The sequence below is a fragment of the Egretta garzetta genome, unplaced genomic scaffold (genome assembly GCF_000687185.1).
Source record: "Egretta garzetta isolate BGI_Z169 unplaced genomic scaffold, ASM68718v1 scaffold94, whole genome shotgun sequence".
Classification (NCBI taxonomy): Eukaryota; Metazoa; Chordata; class Aves; order Pelecaniformes; family Ardeidae; genus Egretta; species Egretta garzetta.
Window position 1 is genome coordinate 6,645,334 of NW_009259683.1, and position 18,004 is coordinate 6,663,337.

Genomic DNA, 18,004 nt, shown 5'->3' on the forward strand with positions numbered 1-18,004 from the left:
TAAGGTTAGGCAAGATAAAGGATTGTCTCCCTTTGCAAGAATAAAGGGCTGCAGAGAAAGCCAATTTACACATGAAACGTTTTATTCTCCATTCATAATTTCTTTCTTATTAAAACTGGCAAGAGTGATACATCTTATTCTCATAATAATTTACGGAGCATGTGGGAAATTAATAGGGAAGAGAAGCAAAAATTTCTCTAGCCTGATCTAGAAAAGAAGCTGAAGGTCATGAGGCTCCCCACACTGCATCACCCTCAGGCCAACACACCTGAGAGAAACAGCTCTTCAGAGGCTCCTACCATGTGTCAGAGAGTAGAAAAATAGTGGGAAGTGGGAGCTCCTCATGAAGGTCACACAGGTTCCAATGTGTCTTTTATTACCATTACTGAACAAGTGTGTTCCTGCACGCAGTGCTCAGCACTACATCAAGGAGGGGAGCCACAAAACTACCGCAGGCGAAGCCAGCGTTTCCATAAGGATACGCTCTCTCACGTGGAACTTGGTTTATGCCTATTTTATCAAAAAGTGTTTGGTGAGTGCCCACAGTGCGGTCATTGCTGCTAGGGAAATGGGATGGTGTCCATCTGGACCACGCCCTGGATTTGTCCTGGGGCTTTCCAACCTGGGAGTATAAATCCCTCCAGCTTGAGTCTGAATTCTTTTCAAGAGACTGATAGACTCCATATCCTCTGTGAACTGAACATAAAGGGACAGATAACATAATATTTAGCAACTGCTTCTTGGTGATACTGGCAGACTCCAGCAAAAGTCTACTAGAACTCCAGTGAGTGCATCTCAGTGCCAAATCTGGGAAAGCTGCTATTCCTTTCTTCCTTTCAGCCAGAGCTCTACCTTTCTATACTGCCATCCATTCTGGGTACCTTCAGGCTCGATTACCCAGTTGGAGTTTTAAAAACATAAGGAACACTCTAAACAACTGCCCACCTTTGAAAATACAAAGCTTTGCTGGCTGTTACGACCTGAGCTCAAAAAGCTTCTCTAAATCATGGTAGATCATGAAAATGCATGTTCATCCTTATTTTCTCTTTGCCTTAAGTTTAGATGTTATAATGAAAAGTGCTCTACAAAGGTTCTGAAGTAGTTCTGCCATGCCAGAGCACAACGCAGACTGACTGTCCTTATTTTTGCGTATTTGTACCAGGAATATATCCAACGAATGCAAGGAGGAATGTAACAATTCACAATGTGGATGGAAATGGAAATTGAAAATACTTCTTAGGGTTTGTTTTCAATTCACATTGTGTTACAGCATTACAATTGTACTAAGAAGTATTTTCCTCCATGTTTACAGCACCAGTCGACATACAGCACCAGTTCTAACTGTAGAAATGGAAAATCAATTAGAAGCATCTGTGGAATAAACTTTTAAAGATTGCTGTTCTGCAAGTCTATAAAAGCTTTCCGTTTTGAAGACAAAGTTTGAACCAGCATCGCAGCTCGTTATAAATGTAACAATATACAAATGGTCGTCAGACTCCAACACTTTGATCAAGTCCTGTTATCTTTGTAGCATCGCACATTAAAAGCAGATCTTTTGTTCAGCTCCGTTGAGGCATGACTTACGCTGTCACAGTAACTTGTGAGATATTACACCTCATGTTGATTGCAGTGATTCCCATGGCATCACAGCACAAATTTCACAATGAAATGCATGACTTGTGCATGTTGTATCAGAACGTGTGAACAAAATTGATCTGGCATTTGAAGTTTATCTTCAAAACATCCATGCCAGTATGGAAAGAAATAAGCATAGGACTCTGTTTAAATTCTTTGAGCAAGGGGGCGTATTTCCTCTGTGTAACTGTGCAACACCCGTTTTTACGGAGACTAATTCAATGATGGAATAGCCGAGTCGCAGCTCTTGAGTCACAAGTGACTTGAACAGAGTTTGGGTGCAGCTCCCATGCCACTGCTATGTCATTAACCAGGCTCATGAGTAATCCCCAGCTGTGGGAGTAAGAGAGTTCCCAGAGGAACTGCTATGGCCAAAATGATGGAGTCCCTGTGGGGGCCATTAACATTCCACATGGCTCTGTCCTCAAACTGAGCAAGGGGAGGAGCCCTGAGAAGTTATCACCATCTCCTGTTTGGGAATGCATCTGGGACATCCCTCTCCTCACTGAGAAAAACGAGGGGGGTTGGCAATATGAAGATTTTGGTATTGGCTTGTAGAATCAAGAAACTTCATGTGATCACTGTACAAATAAAGGTTAATAAAAGACTATCATTGGACAATTTCCCCTAACCATATACAGTAAAGACCCTTCCAAGCAAGACCTGGTAATTAAGCCTTCCTCATGAAATACATGAGATTTTGGAGTTCCAGGTGAACAACTTAGTTTAGCCCAGTAATATTGTCTTTCAGACATCTTTTTTTTGTCATTACACCACAAAGAACCATTAAGCAAATTAATTTATTTTTTAATCTTAGGCATTTTTCTGACTTGGTACAATTGCCAAGAGACTCTTAGCTAGCCTCAGTGATTAAATTCTTGCCCTTTAAAGTTAGTGTTTTCTTTTGATTGCATAAAATAAGTCTCCATGGTAAAATATAAATAATTTATCAGCATGGAATGAATAAGTATTTTTCTCTGCAAGTAGAAACAGGGTATGTTTTCTGTTTTGCATTACTGATAAAAGGATCTGTTTTTACTAATAGCACATACCATTGTTAATTAATATAGAGCTTATTACACAAAAATGTAAGAGGATAGATTTCTCCCTCAGTCCTTTAAAAAAGACATTCTGCACATCACTTGTTCCCGGTGCCTTTTCAGTCTTGGGCACCTGGCAACACAAAACATTCCTCATGGAATGAGTGGTATCAGTAAGAACATTGTCTGCACTGCTTACACATTGATTTGTCCCTAATGTATATTGATTGCACTGATTCAGATAAATGTGGGAGGTGCAAATGAACGTGGGTCACTTCAGGTAACTTAATTATTATTTTTCTTCCCTAATACCGGCTTCGTAAACCACCAGACAGTTTGGCTAAGTATGTACATTTCACCTATATTATATCTTATCTTTCCTTAATGAAATAAAAAGGAAGTTGTTCCTCTCACAGCCATAATTGCACAGTACAGGTTCCTTGGCAATAAGCAGCAGCAACGCTACTAGGCAAAAAACTCTCTCTCTCATGAAGCATTGAAAGACAGGTTTAGCAGCTTAGCGGTGTTTGCCTAGCACACCCACTCTCCTAACAAATACTGATCTTTCTGACTTGCCTATGGGCTAATTGGGTTTTCTGGGCCATGTTGTTCATGGCCTCTTTACCCAATGTGAATTAAAGTGTTTGGGAGCATCTACCAAGCATAGCTAAAGGATCTAAACTGTGCATTAAGCAGATTTATGAGAGAGAAGCCTCAGAAAAGCCCAGCTTGGTAAGACATCTCATTACATCATGATGCACAGCCTCAGGAATGAAATTAATTTGGCTCCTGTATAAGGTTGTGACTTGACTTTATACAGCAACTGGGGAAAGGCGTTTGCTCTCAGTAAGCTGCTGTACGCAGCTGTGGTAAAGTTTAGAAGAATCCAAACAGGGTGCTAGTCTCTCTTACTGGAATAAACTGCTGTTTTCATTTTCCTCAGATTTCAGGATACCCCTGATTTTAGTAAGTTTGAATTATTCGATCATGAAAAACTGAAAGCTGAAAAGAACAGCCACAAGAACGTGGGCACTCCAGGAAATCCTGGTTCTCGGTATCCCATCAAACTCTCCAGTTTAGCTTTATCCTCCTTTCTCCCAGAAATAAATGTCTTCCTAGAGGCAAATTTTTATTCCACAAGCACAAATTCTGTTACTGTTAATTGGAACTGTGCAAGAATTAGAAGTCATTTTCCTTCCCTCATGCCACATAAAAGTGAATGTGAATCGATATGACTGATTATCTACAAAAGCTGCAAGGGAATCATCAGTGTGAATTCTTTGCAGGGTGCAAGCAAGAGAGGATTAAAGATACAGCCTTTCTGATTCTCACATCTCTCTCAGTTCTTGCAAAGTGTTATATTTAATGCTAAAACTCCATGAAATGCAAAATAAGGAAATTTTCTTTCTCTCTGTCCTCCTCCCTGCCAACTCAAACCAATCCAAGACCACTGTGCCTGCCATTTCCCACCTCTCATCCCTACCAGACACACATTTCTCAGTAGGCCATCTTCCCAAACTTCAAATCACCTGAGGATCGAGACACTGGGATTGATGCAGGCAGTCATCAGCCTTTCCATCCCAATATCCCTACCAAGGCTTTTGATGGGGTTGTTCTGAGGAAGACCAGAGGTAGGACCACACTCTGTAGGTTTACCATTTATTCTTGAAACTTACTTAGAAACACTACTTAACAGAGCCAGAATCTGAATATATCAGTGGTCAAGCTAAGCATCTTGGCTTAAATCAGAGCTTTATGTGCTGATAGTTGCTGGAGGATACTTAAGCACTGAGAATGATGAATAAACCCGACTCGTGAACACCTTGTAGCCTCAGAAGCCAACAGAGCTATTAACGTAGCTGCTAATTCCCGCAAAAGCAATATGGATCATTTAGTGTATCTGATATCTTCTGTCAGACAAACAATTCTTCACATTCCAGTAGAGTGGAAGAGAAAGGAAAAAAATGCATCAGTGGGATCAAAAACTAGCAATCTTGGGGCCAAAGTCATGCCTGCCATACCTTTGCTGAGGACAACAGAGGTATCCCTGAAATGAGAGCTGAATGATTTAAAATATTTTATCACTGCACAGATGGTAGAACAAGGTCCAGGGAGAAAAAGCAACTCTTCTTATCCCTCATGAAGACCGAGAAGAGGCCCTAGACAATTTGTTATTTATAGAACACCATGTAAGCCATCATGACGTGTTTGGTTTTAACCCCAGCAGTGTTTTACCCTGAGAGTGTTTTACATAATATATTGGAGGAAAAGGGCATGAAATTTTTGTTCTTACTCTGCTCTTCCCTGGAGCTATTCTACTACATTAGGATTTTGAGAGGTACTTCATTTTGGAAGAGTTTAAAGATGACCTGCATGAACCGATGAGGAGTCCTTGTCAGCTGCTGACCACACAGGGTTATGGGGAATTTGGGACAGGAGAAAGCCAGCACCTCTGTGTGCCATGGCAGTGCTTGCCACGAAGGGTTTGGCAATAACTGTGTGAAACAGAAAAAAGTGTACATTGGCATGGATAAGAAGCTTTTCAGCAGAGTAAAAGCTCATGATGTTAAGTGGGAGTTCAATTTGCACTAATTAGCTACCATTCCCAGTCATTGGCACAATGCTGTACAGTAATGTATATAATTGGGTACACGAGCCATTTTTAGTGGAGTATCTGTCCATCCAATCCCAAAATCTTTCCACAGAACGTGTAAAGCTAGGAGTAGTCATTTTTAGTCGATTTTCACTGGTCATTGGTCACCTTAAGAAACACTAATCATATGTGGAGGTGGGCTTACTAAGCCTATTTTTGCACAACAGGAGGATCATTGGAGGCCAAGACCTATTTCCAGCAAAGCTTAGCAGGCTCAGAATTACTAGCTAAGGGGGCAACTACCACTAGCACTTAGAAAATACTTTACTTGCTGTTCCCTTCATATGGTTTGACTTCCCCTGAGATCAGGACACTCAGTGACTCAGTGATCAGTCCTCAGTGACTGAAGGAGAAATCTCTGGTTAAATACCAATAAACCAGACCACACTCGGGTGACTTTTACCATTGGAAGGTTGTATTTAAAAGCTTTGTGTCTTTTCCACATCTTATCTTTACAAAACTCAGAGAAGCTATTATGTAGTTAATGCTGACAGCATCATTGTGAGGTAAATAGGGAAACTGAGGCAGAAAGACCAGAGAGGAAAAAGCAGTGATAGAACCAGGGTTGGAAATTAAGCTCTTCCAAGCATGCACTGCAGTTTCATTTTATAAGACAACTAGTAGCACTCAGTTATTCCTCTGATGGTGACATTACGAGTACAGAGCCAGCTTCACAATTCATCAAGCTTTATTGTTTGTTGTTGCTGTTCTGAAAAATCATGTACAGAAAATGCAGTAAGAATCTTCCCTGCCAGTGTGTGAATCAAACCAGAGCTCTTGCAATCAGTCATGGGCAGATGGCCTTCTGCTCTGCAGAGGCAGCTTTATTTGGTATAAGATCCAGCCCTCAGCTGCTTGTAACCACCTCTCTGCCTGAGACAACTAGCCTTGCAGATCTGGTAATGCCCATAATCACACTGAGTGCTTCCAAAAAGACAGCTGGGTTAACTTATGCTGATTAAATGGGTGATCTGATCTAACCTGATTTTGTACTGAAAGAGTGAAGATGAGTTCTTTCTGCAGATCCATGAGGTCAGCCTCCCAAGATAGAAGAGACATTAGCAGCAGCTCACAGAAAGAACCTCTTCCACCAGCATAGCCGTCTTTATGAAATGCAGATCCATCTGTCTTTCTGATCAATGGTGTTCCATTAGAACACGTTAAATATTTCCCCTATAGGTAATCCATATAGGCATAAAGTTGTCAGTACTCCCTCTGACTCGCAGAAAGCAGCTGTGCACTGGCTGGGACAGCACATGTACTTCCAAGTATGTAGTTCATACAGAAAAGAGCGAAATTCCTTCTTTTTTAATTAAACTTCTCTGCATCTCTTTCATGTGAGACATTTTTACACAGAGAGCTCCTGTACTGTTCCAAACACTTGCAGACCGTGAATTAGGCATCACACATAGAAAGAGTGAAAAGCTTTAGAGACAGTTTTCAGCCACCTCAATAATACATAAACAAGATCAGAAGCTAGCAGGCTGTCCTGTGACTGAAGTCCTTTAAGTACTAACTAGCTCTCATAGGACCTAGCCAAGTAGGTCTGGAGATAAGAACAAGAAGCAATAATAGCTGCTGACCATGCATTTGTGGAAGGGGGGCTTCATTCAGAAGTCCAAATTACGCTCTGCAGCGTAATTCAAAGAACTGGGTTTGGGCAGCAGTAGATCTTTGCTCCTCCTTACCTCTCTGCAAGTCCTGCCACAATACTGACAGGCTGGTGTCTCTATTTCCATGTCTTCAAGACAATAGACGTCCTCTTTGTGGATGGTGTTTGACTCCAACCTTGCTTTCCCCAGTGTAATGATAGAGACTGGACTGGTCCATAAAACAGAGGAGTGAATTTGTTCGCGAATTATCATGTTTCTACTATTCTTCAGCTTGGCTAAACACTAGTTCTCTTCCCAAAGGGATGTAGCCTGAAGTTTGATGACAGATTAAAGTCAGGAATAGTGTAGGAAAAAATAGTGGTGAACAAAGAAAGATGCAGCCTTTATGACACACAGTCTTACAGATGAGGCAAGGGAAGCAATAAGCAGCAGTCCATTTTATGGTAGTCTATAATTGCGACTACAAAAGAAAGCTTATATAGCATGTAATGTTCTGACTAGGTATGGCTACCATGGAGAAGTTGATTCCAAATTATTTGAACTGAGTTCAGCTGAATTATGTACCTGTTGAATATTCCACTTAAGTAGTAATACTGCACTGAAGACATTTTTCCACGACATTTTTACTTTATTAGCATTTACTAAACAGATAATTGGCAGAGGGGAAGGCAACACAGCACATGTTGTTTCAAACCTTTAAAATAGTCTTCTCCATCCAGCACACATATTTGGTTTACACCTTACCTACTACTTCTTATTCTTCAGGTTCCTAAGTTCGCTGAAGGGTCAAATATACTATCCAAATCCACCAAAGCCAGTGGCCCCCAACTCCACTTTTAAAGAGCTAGAACAAAACTGCTCTCCAAGAACAACCAATACGCTACAAAACACTGAAAGGGCTCTGGGGATCACAACATACAGTCAGGACAGGTAAGCATTTTTTGTTAAAGTAATTTACTTGGGATAGCAATGAAAGACCACAAAGTATTAGCCCTTACATATCTTGAAGAAATTAATTTTTTTGTCATTTAGTAACAAAGGCCACAAAACCTGTACATTATCTGAGGGTTTTCAGGGGGACTGTGCACTAATTCTGATTTTCCTTACCAATAGAAATGTGTGACAATAAAATATGTCTCCATTAAGGAAGAGGCCCTGTGAATCCCCTTATCCTGAATAACTATTACATGAAAGCAGTTGGCAGATTATTTGGAGAACTAGGTGAAGACAGGGAACTAGTAAGTACCACATTTACTAAGAATCTTATGCTTCCACCACAAGTAATACTGGCAAGAGTATTACCAGATTCAGCTAGCAGAAGTAAGCCTTCCCTTTGGTAATAGTTAAGCGCAGGGCAAGGCTTGCTCTAAAACAGAGGCAAAAGTTCAGTATGCTAAATCAGTCCTGACACAGCTGGTTGACAGAACTTCTGTAATGGATTAATGACTTGTTCAGGGCTTGCAGGGGGGAAAGCTACTGTGATTATCTGCTTACTTTTTATCTTATCATTTAAAAACCAACACATGACAGCAATTCAAACGACCTTTTGCCTTGAGAAGTATGACTAACAGTCTCCATAAAACGAGTTGGCAGCTCTCATGTGAATGGAGCAGCACTGCAGAGACTGAAACATACTGACTAGACATTCAGCTGGTGTTAATCAGGACAACCCCACTGAACTCATCAACTTACTGCATTGCACACTGGGTATTTGATAAGTGACCTATTACCTCTGCAGACTATTGCCTCCTTACTAACTATACCAGTTTAAGTTTGGCAGAGTTTCTCTGGTTCATCCTCCATCATTTGCTTAAGTGTTTTGCCTTTCTTCCTTAAGGCTGCATCAGTAACATCAGATTCTATTTCAATGCAAAGATTTACTGTAAAGAATGTATAGAACTATACTGTAAAACTCCATGTTTATTGTCTTCAAGAATTTTTATATTCTATGTGGCCTGTATAAAAGTGAAAAGATACTATTTGTATTAAATGCTACATATGCAAAACAATGCATAACACAATATATAAGCATAGCAAGTGAAGCTGCTTTTTGCTAATGCATCATTACCTGTAATGGCTTAAGCCATTCAGTGACACCTGCACGTTGTTATGCAGAGTGCATACACACGTCTAATTTATTCTAAGTGACTAAGCAATTTTGCAGGTAAAACAGAAGGAATAGATTCCTGCCCACCCTTCCACAGCACTGTTGGCTTTACAGCACTGCTGGGTTCAGACTGCACAGATGTACAAGAAGCAGGGCAACTAAGTAAGATGCTGTCATTTTCTTACAGTCCAAAAATGGCCCTGGATAAAAAGTCCCCAAAATGTCCTGCTTTTTTTCTATTGGATTAAAAAAAAATCCAAGCAAGGAAATCCCTTTTGAAATGGCATTTACAACTTTCTGATAACTGAATCCCTGTATCTGAAATGGAAAAGTTGTCTAGCTTTTTCTCCAGTGTGATGAAGAAACAAATGTTTCGCTTTATGATGATGAACACTTTAAAGAACCCTTTCAACATCTTGTCTCTAGAAATGAAAATCCAAACTAGCAGCTTACATTAATTCAAAACTGAGCAGTTTTATTGCCCTCTAGCTTCCAAAGTGTGATTGGCAGAGGCCTACCCTGGGCCATGGCGATTTATGTGAACATTATTCCACTTAAAGTATACATACCTTAAATATCAAATACTCAGACTGTTCAGCACAGTCTCTGGCTATAGGACTCAAATGCAGTTTATGTTTGAACAGTTCGTATACAATGCAGCTTTGACCCTGCACCAGTATCTGAAGCTTCAACGGTACAAATTATTAATACAGGTTAACAGTATTCAAGCAGTGGGTCAAACTGGGGTTGAGAAAGCTAAAAAGCCACATGCCAGTGAGCATCCTCAGTCCCACCTGCAACAGTTTCTAAAAGTTAAAATCACACTAATGCAAGTCACCATTTATACTATCATACTGCTTATGAGACCACAAATAGGAAGACAGATGCTTATAAAAGAAAGGAGAAGAGAGCACAAGACATCTATACCTATTTATATCTCATGCATTGGGGTGGAGCAGAATATTTTCTTTTCCAAAGCATAAAGACTGACTCTAAGCTCCCTATGTGGCAGGGCAGTAAGGAATGTCTGGGCTGCTTCCCTTTGCCTGGAAGACCCCAGAGAATGGTCTCCTGAAATAAGCAGTGCCTGCTAAAATAAGAGACTTAGCTGTTAGTGTAAATCCTGTTACTTCCTCCATATAGAAACATTTCTGCCTAGTCTCTCACAAGTAAGACCTCTTGAAGGGTGCACTGCATGTTTACTTCAAGGTCAACCTCCCCATGGATCAATTCTGCACGAACAGTACTCCTCCAGTGTTCAGACGCCTCTGCCTTTAGTCAGGGTTCCTACAGTTGTAGCCAGCTACTCAGTGGCCAGTCTAGGTCAGCAGCGTAAATTGACAGAAAGCACAGACCAGAAATGGGATGTCAGCCAAGACCAGGCCACTCTGTCTCAGACATGCCACCAGAAAGTTCATTATCTGGATACAAGGCCACCAATAAACAAACTTCAGAAAATCTCTGACACATTGCAAACAGAAGCATTGTACAGGGGGGCAGCTTTCAGGAAGGCCTGAACTTGAGTCCCTTCCAAAATCTGCATGTTCCCTTTCCTGCAAAGACTTCAAGCCCAGACATTTGGATCAACATACAACATGGGAAAACCCAGTTAGTCTAAGTAAGCCAGGCTTACCACTGGATGTAATAAGTGAAGAAAGTAGAATTTTATTGCACAAGCTTTGGCATCAAGAAGCATGTCAGCCTGTGTGGAGACCAGAGGATGGGCCAAGAGACACGGCACTGCCTGAATGGATCCCTAGCTCTGAGGTTCCTTGGCACCAGACAGCTCTGCTGGAGCTGCAGCATTCCTTCTCTAAGACAGCAGCACAAAAATGTTTTCATGATTCCATAAGAGGAAAGACAAAAGACCTCAGAGATAACATTACTGAGGGAAACAGACACAAATTCTATGGTTCTGGTGCTTTTTATTTCTTTAACTGACACATTCCTTGGTCCTTTAAAAATAGAGTGACAAATAAAAAGTACCTCAATACAAACTGTCTGTCCTTTCCTAGAGAACCACAATAAATTCAAACAGTAAAAAGAAGAGCTGCCAGGGTATCCCAGGACATGTGCAGCCTATTCGAGAAGACTAGAAGACCTTGTCTTGGACTAGAGGCTGTGAAAACATGACTTTTCTTGAGAAACATATTAGTGGGATAAATACTGGTTATGGAAAGAGCTGGTTCATTAAAGGCCAAATGGATTCACAAATGAGCATTCCAGTCTGACTGGGAATAAACTTAGGCTGGGAATCACAAGATTCTTAACAGTCACAGCAGGGAGGTCCAGGAATAGCTCTTCAATAGATGAGGAAAGGATCAGAAAACAGGCTGCTTCAGAACTGACCTGGCCAGTTTATGAAAGGAGCTATGACATGGTTGCCAGCAACAGCTGGGGATCGTACTTAGTGACCCAGTAAGGCCCTTTGCAGGCCCTCACAAGTACCATGCTTCCAGGTCAAAAGGACCCTCTGCTACTCTGCAGGGAGTCAAAACGCCAATAATGTCAGCACTACCATGCATGCACAGGGACAAACATGATGCTCATGAGCTGTGGAGTCTCTTTGTGCACAGCACATTCCCAAAGCCTCCATGCTCTAAGGTTGACCATGACCTCCAAGCCTACATTCCTATGTCAGACCTACTGTGGCTTGCACTTCAGACTCTTCTCTTTCCTTTTTTACTCATTGTCTAAGACAATATTTAAGAGAACGGGAAAGGCCGTAGAGACTGCATTTAAACTGCAGTGAAGACTAGTAGAGGGAGAATGGGATACAGCAATCCCTGCAGGGCTTTGAAGGTGCTTTAGAATGAAGCAGGTAAGCTACAGAAAACATGTAATCTGTTATTAGGAGTTAGCCCTAGATGGCTGCAAGTGGTCAATATAGTAGCTAAGGATTAATAGCAGGCATTAACTTGGTGGTTATAAAAATAGTTAAGAGCAAGAGATAGGGACACAACAGCTCTGCCACCGTGTTGTGCTTACCGAGCTGTTTAGGATTCCTGAAAAGCATGAACAAAACCCAACCAAACAAAAAAGTCCCCAAATGCAATATATTTAAACATCTTAAATCTTGTAAAGCCTTTGGAAATAAGAAAGCAGCAAAGGAAACTTTAGTGGAAAGCTATCTCATGGATTAGCAACTGGCCTTGCAAACAGAATGCAAGGAATAAGCTTGAATTGCTATTTTCTGTGCGCTGACAGATTAATATTGCTGCTACCCAGAATTCAGGAACATAGCTAATATTGATTCAATGAATATCTTAAGGAGCTGCAGCCAAGTGGGGATTAGAGAAGCAGAAACAGCACGTGGGCATTCAGTGGGGTTTTTTTAACTGCTTAATTAAATGAGGGATTATTCAGTTGTTTCTCAGAGACGACCTGAAGAGGGAGCAAAATGCCACTATATTTGTCATTGAGAGTTTTTCCACTGTGGTCTTCTAAGCTGTCCCATTAAGAGATCAGCTATATTCCCCTCTCCCTTCAAGCAAATTGCCAGAGTTCAGGAGACTGCCAGGATCATACACTGAATGAATGGCTCAGACAGAACCCATGCTTCCAGCTAGTTATTATCCACTGGACTTTCCTTTACAGGAAGAGATACTGGAAAAGAATCATGGCAGAAACATAAATCCCTGATTACTTTATTAATGTGTGAGATCTTCAGAAAGACAGTCAGGGGACAGTGCCCCAGCAGCGCACTATTTTCTGTGCAAGTATTCAGAGCACAAAGGGCTCAGTGGCTACCAAGAGGAAGGATATAAGGAAGATGAGGCGACAGGAGTCAGAGAGTTTACTTTCCATTAGGAGAGTATACTCACTTTCTATCCCACCTTCATACATCTCAGAAATAATCAGACTTTTGGCTCTTAAAACAGAGGTGATTAATGCATTTATTAGGGCACAAGAAGAGTACAGGAAAGTATCTAGAGAATTTAGTACAAAAGTAACTGAGTAGCATAATAACAGATGAAATTTAAAAGTGAAATATGAAGGAACATGCTGTAAAGAACTGTTGAAGACAACTCAGCCGCAAATGGGTTTTAAAATAGTTGTTACCTCCTGGAGAAATGATTTCAACGTAAGTGCAGACTCCTGCCTTTTGCTCTGCTTCTAACACCATTCAGGAGAGATTAATGTTAAGCTGCAGAGAAGACAGAATATTATGTTATTTCATAATCCTAGTGTATCTTGCATTTAGTTGTGTTCAGCACATTTCCTAAGTAATGAAAAGCAAAAAAGGCTGGAAAAGAGCAACAATTACTGAAAACAGGGGATTAGTCATGCCCCAAAAAAGATATGTGAAAACTGAACTTGTTCTTTCTGGGGAAAAAAAAAACCAACCAAACCAAACCAAACCAACAAACAAAAAAAAGCGGCACAAACAAAAAAAACAAAAAACCCCAAAACACTATAAACTACAACTTAGCAATGAGTACATCACACATTTACTACAGAAAAGTTTCCTCAGTCATTTGTATCACATATCTGTAAGCCCCCGAATGAAGAAGCTCTGGGACTTTGGTTTGGTCAAATTCATCAGGCAAAAGAAGAAACTTAGAAAGTACACTCTAATGTACTTATTTAGTTTTCTGCTTGGAGTTTGATTAAGGCAAAGAGCTTAATATAATTTAAAAAAAAGGCTTAGAGGAATATCCTAGGAGCACACGAAAAACATCTGCAATGCTAGTAGTTTGGATTAGGTGTTCTTAGTGCTCTGAGACTTCATGCTTTAGGATAATAAGCTCATCCTGGGCAGTTTTTGGTGTCTGCAAAGCATCCAGCACTGATCATTGTCAGAAACAGTGCTAACCCCTAATCTGCTCTGATGTAACACTCGACGTGTTCCTAAAGTCTTATGTAAAAACAAGCAGACAATGAAGCTGGGCTATTAAAACCTGGTTCTAAAACTACCAGACAGGCGATTACTTGGTTACAAACGTCTTGAAAACTTGATGCAACAGGCAGCAAAACTAGCATAAGCTCTCTGCAGGGAGGAATCCTACCTCTCCACTGACAGAAACATCCCATGGGTGCTACCACCAGCAGCAGTGATTTCCTCTCAGTGAAGAAGATGGCCTGTAGGTCTATGAATCGTGAACATGCTGTCTCGTGACTTGGTCAGGCTTCACATTCAACAGCTCCTCCTGCTTCTATACACAGAGCCCTCACAGCTCTGCAGAGAACTGGGTATATACACTTAAAAGCATTAAGCCTGCCATAGCACACTTTTTATTTCTATGGGAGAACAGAGCTAAATTTGCCAGTTTATGGCCTTATTTCTACTTATGTTATAAATGGTTTCTCCTTTGAAAATCCTAAAGTAAGCAAAGCTTTTATTTTTTAAGACTCATCTGAATCATGGGGCCATGGTAGTGCTCTTTTTTTCAGGAAAGGTCCTCCTGTCTGGCCTATAGTTTAAATACAAGAACTGTATAGGCTTTAGTAGATTACATTAGATTAGCCTAACATCATTACATAAGAAGACCCAACCATACAAATCTCCTTACAAAAGGAGTCTTAATTTGGAGCTTTTCACAGGGCTAAGTTGATGCTTTGGAGACTAATTTGACAATGCCTTCATTTAAGCTGCTGCAGTACTTCTTACACTACAGCTTGGAGTATTTGGAAGATAATGTCCCCGCTGATCATGCAAATGAGAGGACAGCAATCCTTGTCACCCACAGATACGTAAAGCAAATGTATTGTCAATATAGGCAATCGTCATCCCCTCCAAACAGGGTATGGCTGAAATTCTTCCAAATGTTTGATTCACTGGAAAGAAAAATAATTAAAAAAAAAAAGAAAATGTGGCAGGTTTGACCAATTACTTGAGACCTAAAAGTAAAAATTGAGGCCAGTAGAAATTACTGTTCTTGTAGCACATTTTTCTGTCAGATGGAATCAGACTCTCAGACAATGCTCAAAGACATTTATTATACCTCTATTATTTTAAGTTTTCCAGTAAACTGTGGCAGCCTCCACAATAGCATGAGACTAGCTTTAAAGTTAAAAACATAATGGACTTAATAAAAGTATACCCTTTTATTTGTCTTCGCAGTCTGGCTGGATTGGTTGGTGTCTCTCTACCTGGCACTGGTTTGATAGTCACTGCAATGCTGAGCAGCACTGCCTCACCCCGCGCCTGACTGGAGTCTACAACATCCTGGCCAGGCAATTCTCAGCCTCTCTGTTCACCTCAAGCCTCTCATAGTAGAATATCCCTTATCTCCCCTAGTGCCAGCTAGTTGTGTCCACAGCCCAACAAAACTCACTCTTCAAAACCACAGGAACAGCAGATACGGAAAGAATTCTAAGTTCTGCCCTCATCTGCTAAGATCAAATCCTTCAACTGCACTCTGCGCCCTGGGGTGCAGAAAATATTTCTGTGTCCTACTCCCAAATATTTTATCTTTATAACATAGGCAAGTGACAATACAGCAGTGGTTCTTTTTAATTTGAGAATAGCTTTTATCTTTTCAATGATGGAAAATATGCATTGAATGGAACCCAGATATTCAAGTCAATATAACACTTGTCATTTTTAATAAAATAAAATCACAGTGTTGTCTGAAACAACTGCATAAAGCATAAATACACTGCCACAAGAAATCTCCATAAACAGAGCCTAAAATATAACCAAGACTTGTTTGATAAAAAAGTTACACAAAAGTAGATGCTATGCACAAATTTAGTTTTGTCTTAAGAAGCAGCCTAATGTGTAATGACCCTTAGCAACTGCAGCTTCTCAGAGACTCTGCCTTTCCAGCTGATCCAAGTAGTGGCACATTTGCCCTCTGTCTTAAGACTGTATAAAACACAGCAAGCAGCAAAATTAGAGGCACACCATTCATCGGGCATTTTTATTCAGTCTATAATGTTTTCCATCTTTGTTCCTTACCTGTTTGGGTGAGCAGGTTCCTGTCTTCCATCCAAATGCCCTGTAAAAGACAGAACAAACACAAAGCCATCAGTATATTCCAAATGACAGAACTTGCACTGTAACAGTGTTGAAAAGTAACCCTCATGTGCTAGCTGTGCTGTACTCCCAGCTTGTTATGCACCTGGGCAAGCAGGAGAAGCTCAAAAAGTCCTTGAGTAATCTGAGCACTACTTGGCAACAGCTGAAAACATCAGTGTGTTATCAACATTCTTCTGGTACTAAATCCAAAACACAGCACTGTGCTAGCTACTATGAAGAAAATTAGCTCTATCCCAGCCGAAACCAGGACACCCTCAAAGCATGTTTGCCATTGCAGAATATTTTTGAAGGATCCTAGCATTGAGAATTTTTCAAGCCCAGCCCAGAATCACTCTTTCATGTTGATAAACCAGGCTTTCAAAAAACTAAGGAGAGATACACCTTTCTCCCAAACAATTTGAAAGGCAAAGATAAAAAAAAAGGCAAGCAGGTCTTCTGAACAGCTTCAGTACAATTCAGAAATCATAATGGTGCAAATTAGTCAGTACTGTTTTGTGATGATAAGATTTATGGCTCAGGTCATGACTCAAGCTCTTTCTTAAAACCAGCTCACGCCACCATGACTGCAGCACAAACCACGGACTCACCAACACTGGCACAGTGAGCTGATAAGTAGCAGCATCTCAGGCTTGGCCCACTTCCATGCGGCGAGAGGATGAAAAGAGGCCAAGGTACTCAAGCACCTAATCCCTGATGATTTCAACACAAGAAATGCGTTCTAAGGTATTTGTCAAAGACCAAAGAAGTTTATCACTGAACTGAGACAAAAAAAACATGTTCTCCTGAGTTCTAGTCTAGGCCCGTAAGGCAATATTTCTTCTTTTATCTGCAGCGTACCTCTTAAAGAGAACCAGTTGGCTCTTTTGCCATGTTTCCTTCAGTATTGGACTTCACATGTTTGGTTCATTTTTCCTTCCTTCGGGACAGAATTACATAGCAATAATTCTAATTGCAAAATAACTATTGTTCCAGTATGTAATGGTCTGAGGTAGTAAAAAGACAAAGGTATTTCAGGTGTAACCACAGTGAATAACTGAAAGACTAAAGTATGAACCTTCTAGGCAAACCAGGGCAGACCAAGGCGAACAGTCTAATGAGTGTTAATACATGTAGGAAAGTAATAGCGCATTGAAAATGCGCCCAGAGTCATTTCGGTTTACTCCAGCAATTCAAACCCTCAAAGCCTGAAAAGCCCTGGCTTTGTTTCCAGCATTGCCTCTGGAAGTCCCACAACATACTCTGTCCTACAGAGGAAGTCACACAACATGTGCGGGATTCATGCTAACATACACTACAGATGCTGTATTCAGCAGAGAAAGGTAACATTTCACTATTGCTCTGTTCTGTTGCAGAATGTTTCAAAACATAAAACACTGGGCACCTTGAACAACCCCCCTTCCTGCACTGTCTGACTTACTTACAGACCAGTTCTTACCACTGTGTTACTCCAGATTCACACTTAGTAACACCTAAATGGGCTTAAACAAATTAAGTCAAGTCCTCTTCCATTCGAGAAACCTCTTCTTACTGGTGAAAATACATTTTCTAAACTAGTATATTTTTTTGTTAGCTAGAACCTCTGCTTCCACTGACAATACAGTATGCAAACTCCATTGGTATCATCTACACCTTCATGAAAGGGTATTACATCATGATGGCCAGCAGTCACTCACACAGCAGACATCTGAGTGGTCAGGTGTAAGGCAGAGAGGACAACAGTCCATTTTACAGACTGATCTTTAGTATATTAATCTTCAGTGCCAAAAATCTCACAGGCTCGGTATTTTCCCTGAGAGCATTATTTCACTATTTCAAAAGTTTAACAAAACACAATTCAGCTGTCTTGAATTAAAGCACAGTTCTCAAAAACAGCTTCCTGAAGAAAAATTAAAATAATATAGCTACAGTGTCCCTCCCATGCATCAGAAGGGTTAACTGTGAAGCTCAGCATGCAATGCTCAGTATGGAGCA

General features: G+C 40.6%; 1 protein-coding gene and 1 long non-coding RNA gene across 2 annotated transcripts in view; one reads left to right on the plus strand and one right to left on the minus strand.

Annotated features, from left to right (window-relative positions):
- CUNH7orf31 (chromosome unknown C7orf31 homolog) overlaps positions 1–10,989 on the plus strand; it is a 20,890-nt gene extending 9,901 nt beyond the window's left edge. Inside the window, 8 exon segments of the mRNA XM_009638660.2 lie at positions 2,990–3,019; positions 4,122–4,306; positions 6,508–6,598; positions 7,776–7,871; positions 8,092–8,183; positions 10,192–10,325; positions 10,446–10,541; positions 10,543–10,989. Of these exon segments, the coding sequence (XP_009636955.1) occupies positions 2,990–3,019; positions 4,122–4,306; positions 6,508–6,598; positions 7,776–7,871; positions 8,092–8,183; positions 10,192–10,325; positions 10,446–10,541; positions 10,543–10,989 (1,171 nt within the window).
- LOC118452274 overlaps positions 1–15,993 on the minus strand; it is a 24,201-nt gene extending 8,208 nt beyond the window's left edge. The window contains exons 1-2 of the long non-coding RNA XR_004841972.1: positions 15,953–15,993; positions 13,111–13,195 (exon numbers count right to left, since the gene is read on the minus strand). This is a non-coding gene — a long non-coding RNA (uncharacterized LOC118452274). The remainder of the gene's footprint in view (positions 1–13,110; positions 13,196–15,952) is intronic.
- Positions 15,994–18,004: the final 2,011 nt, after the last annotated feature.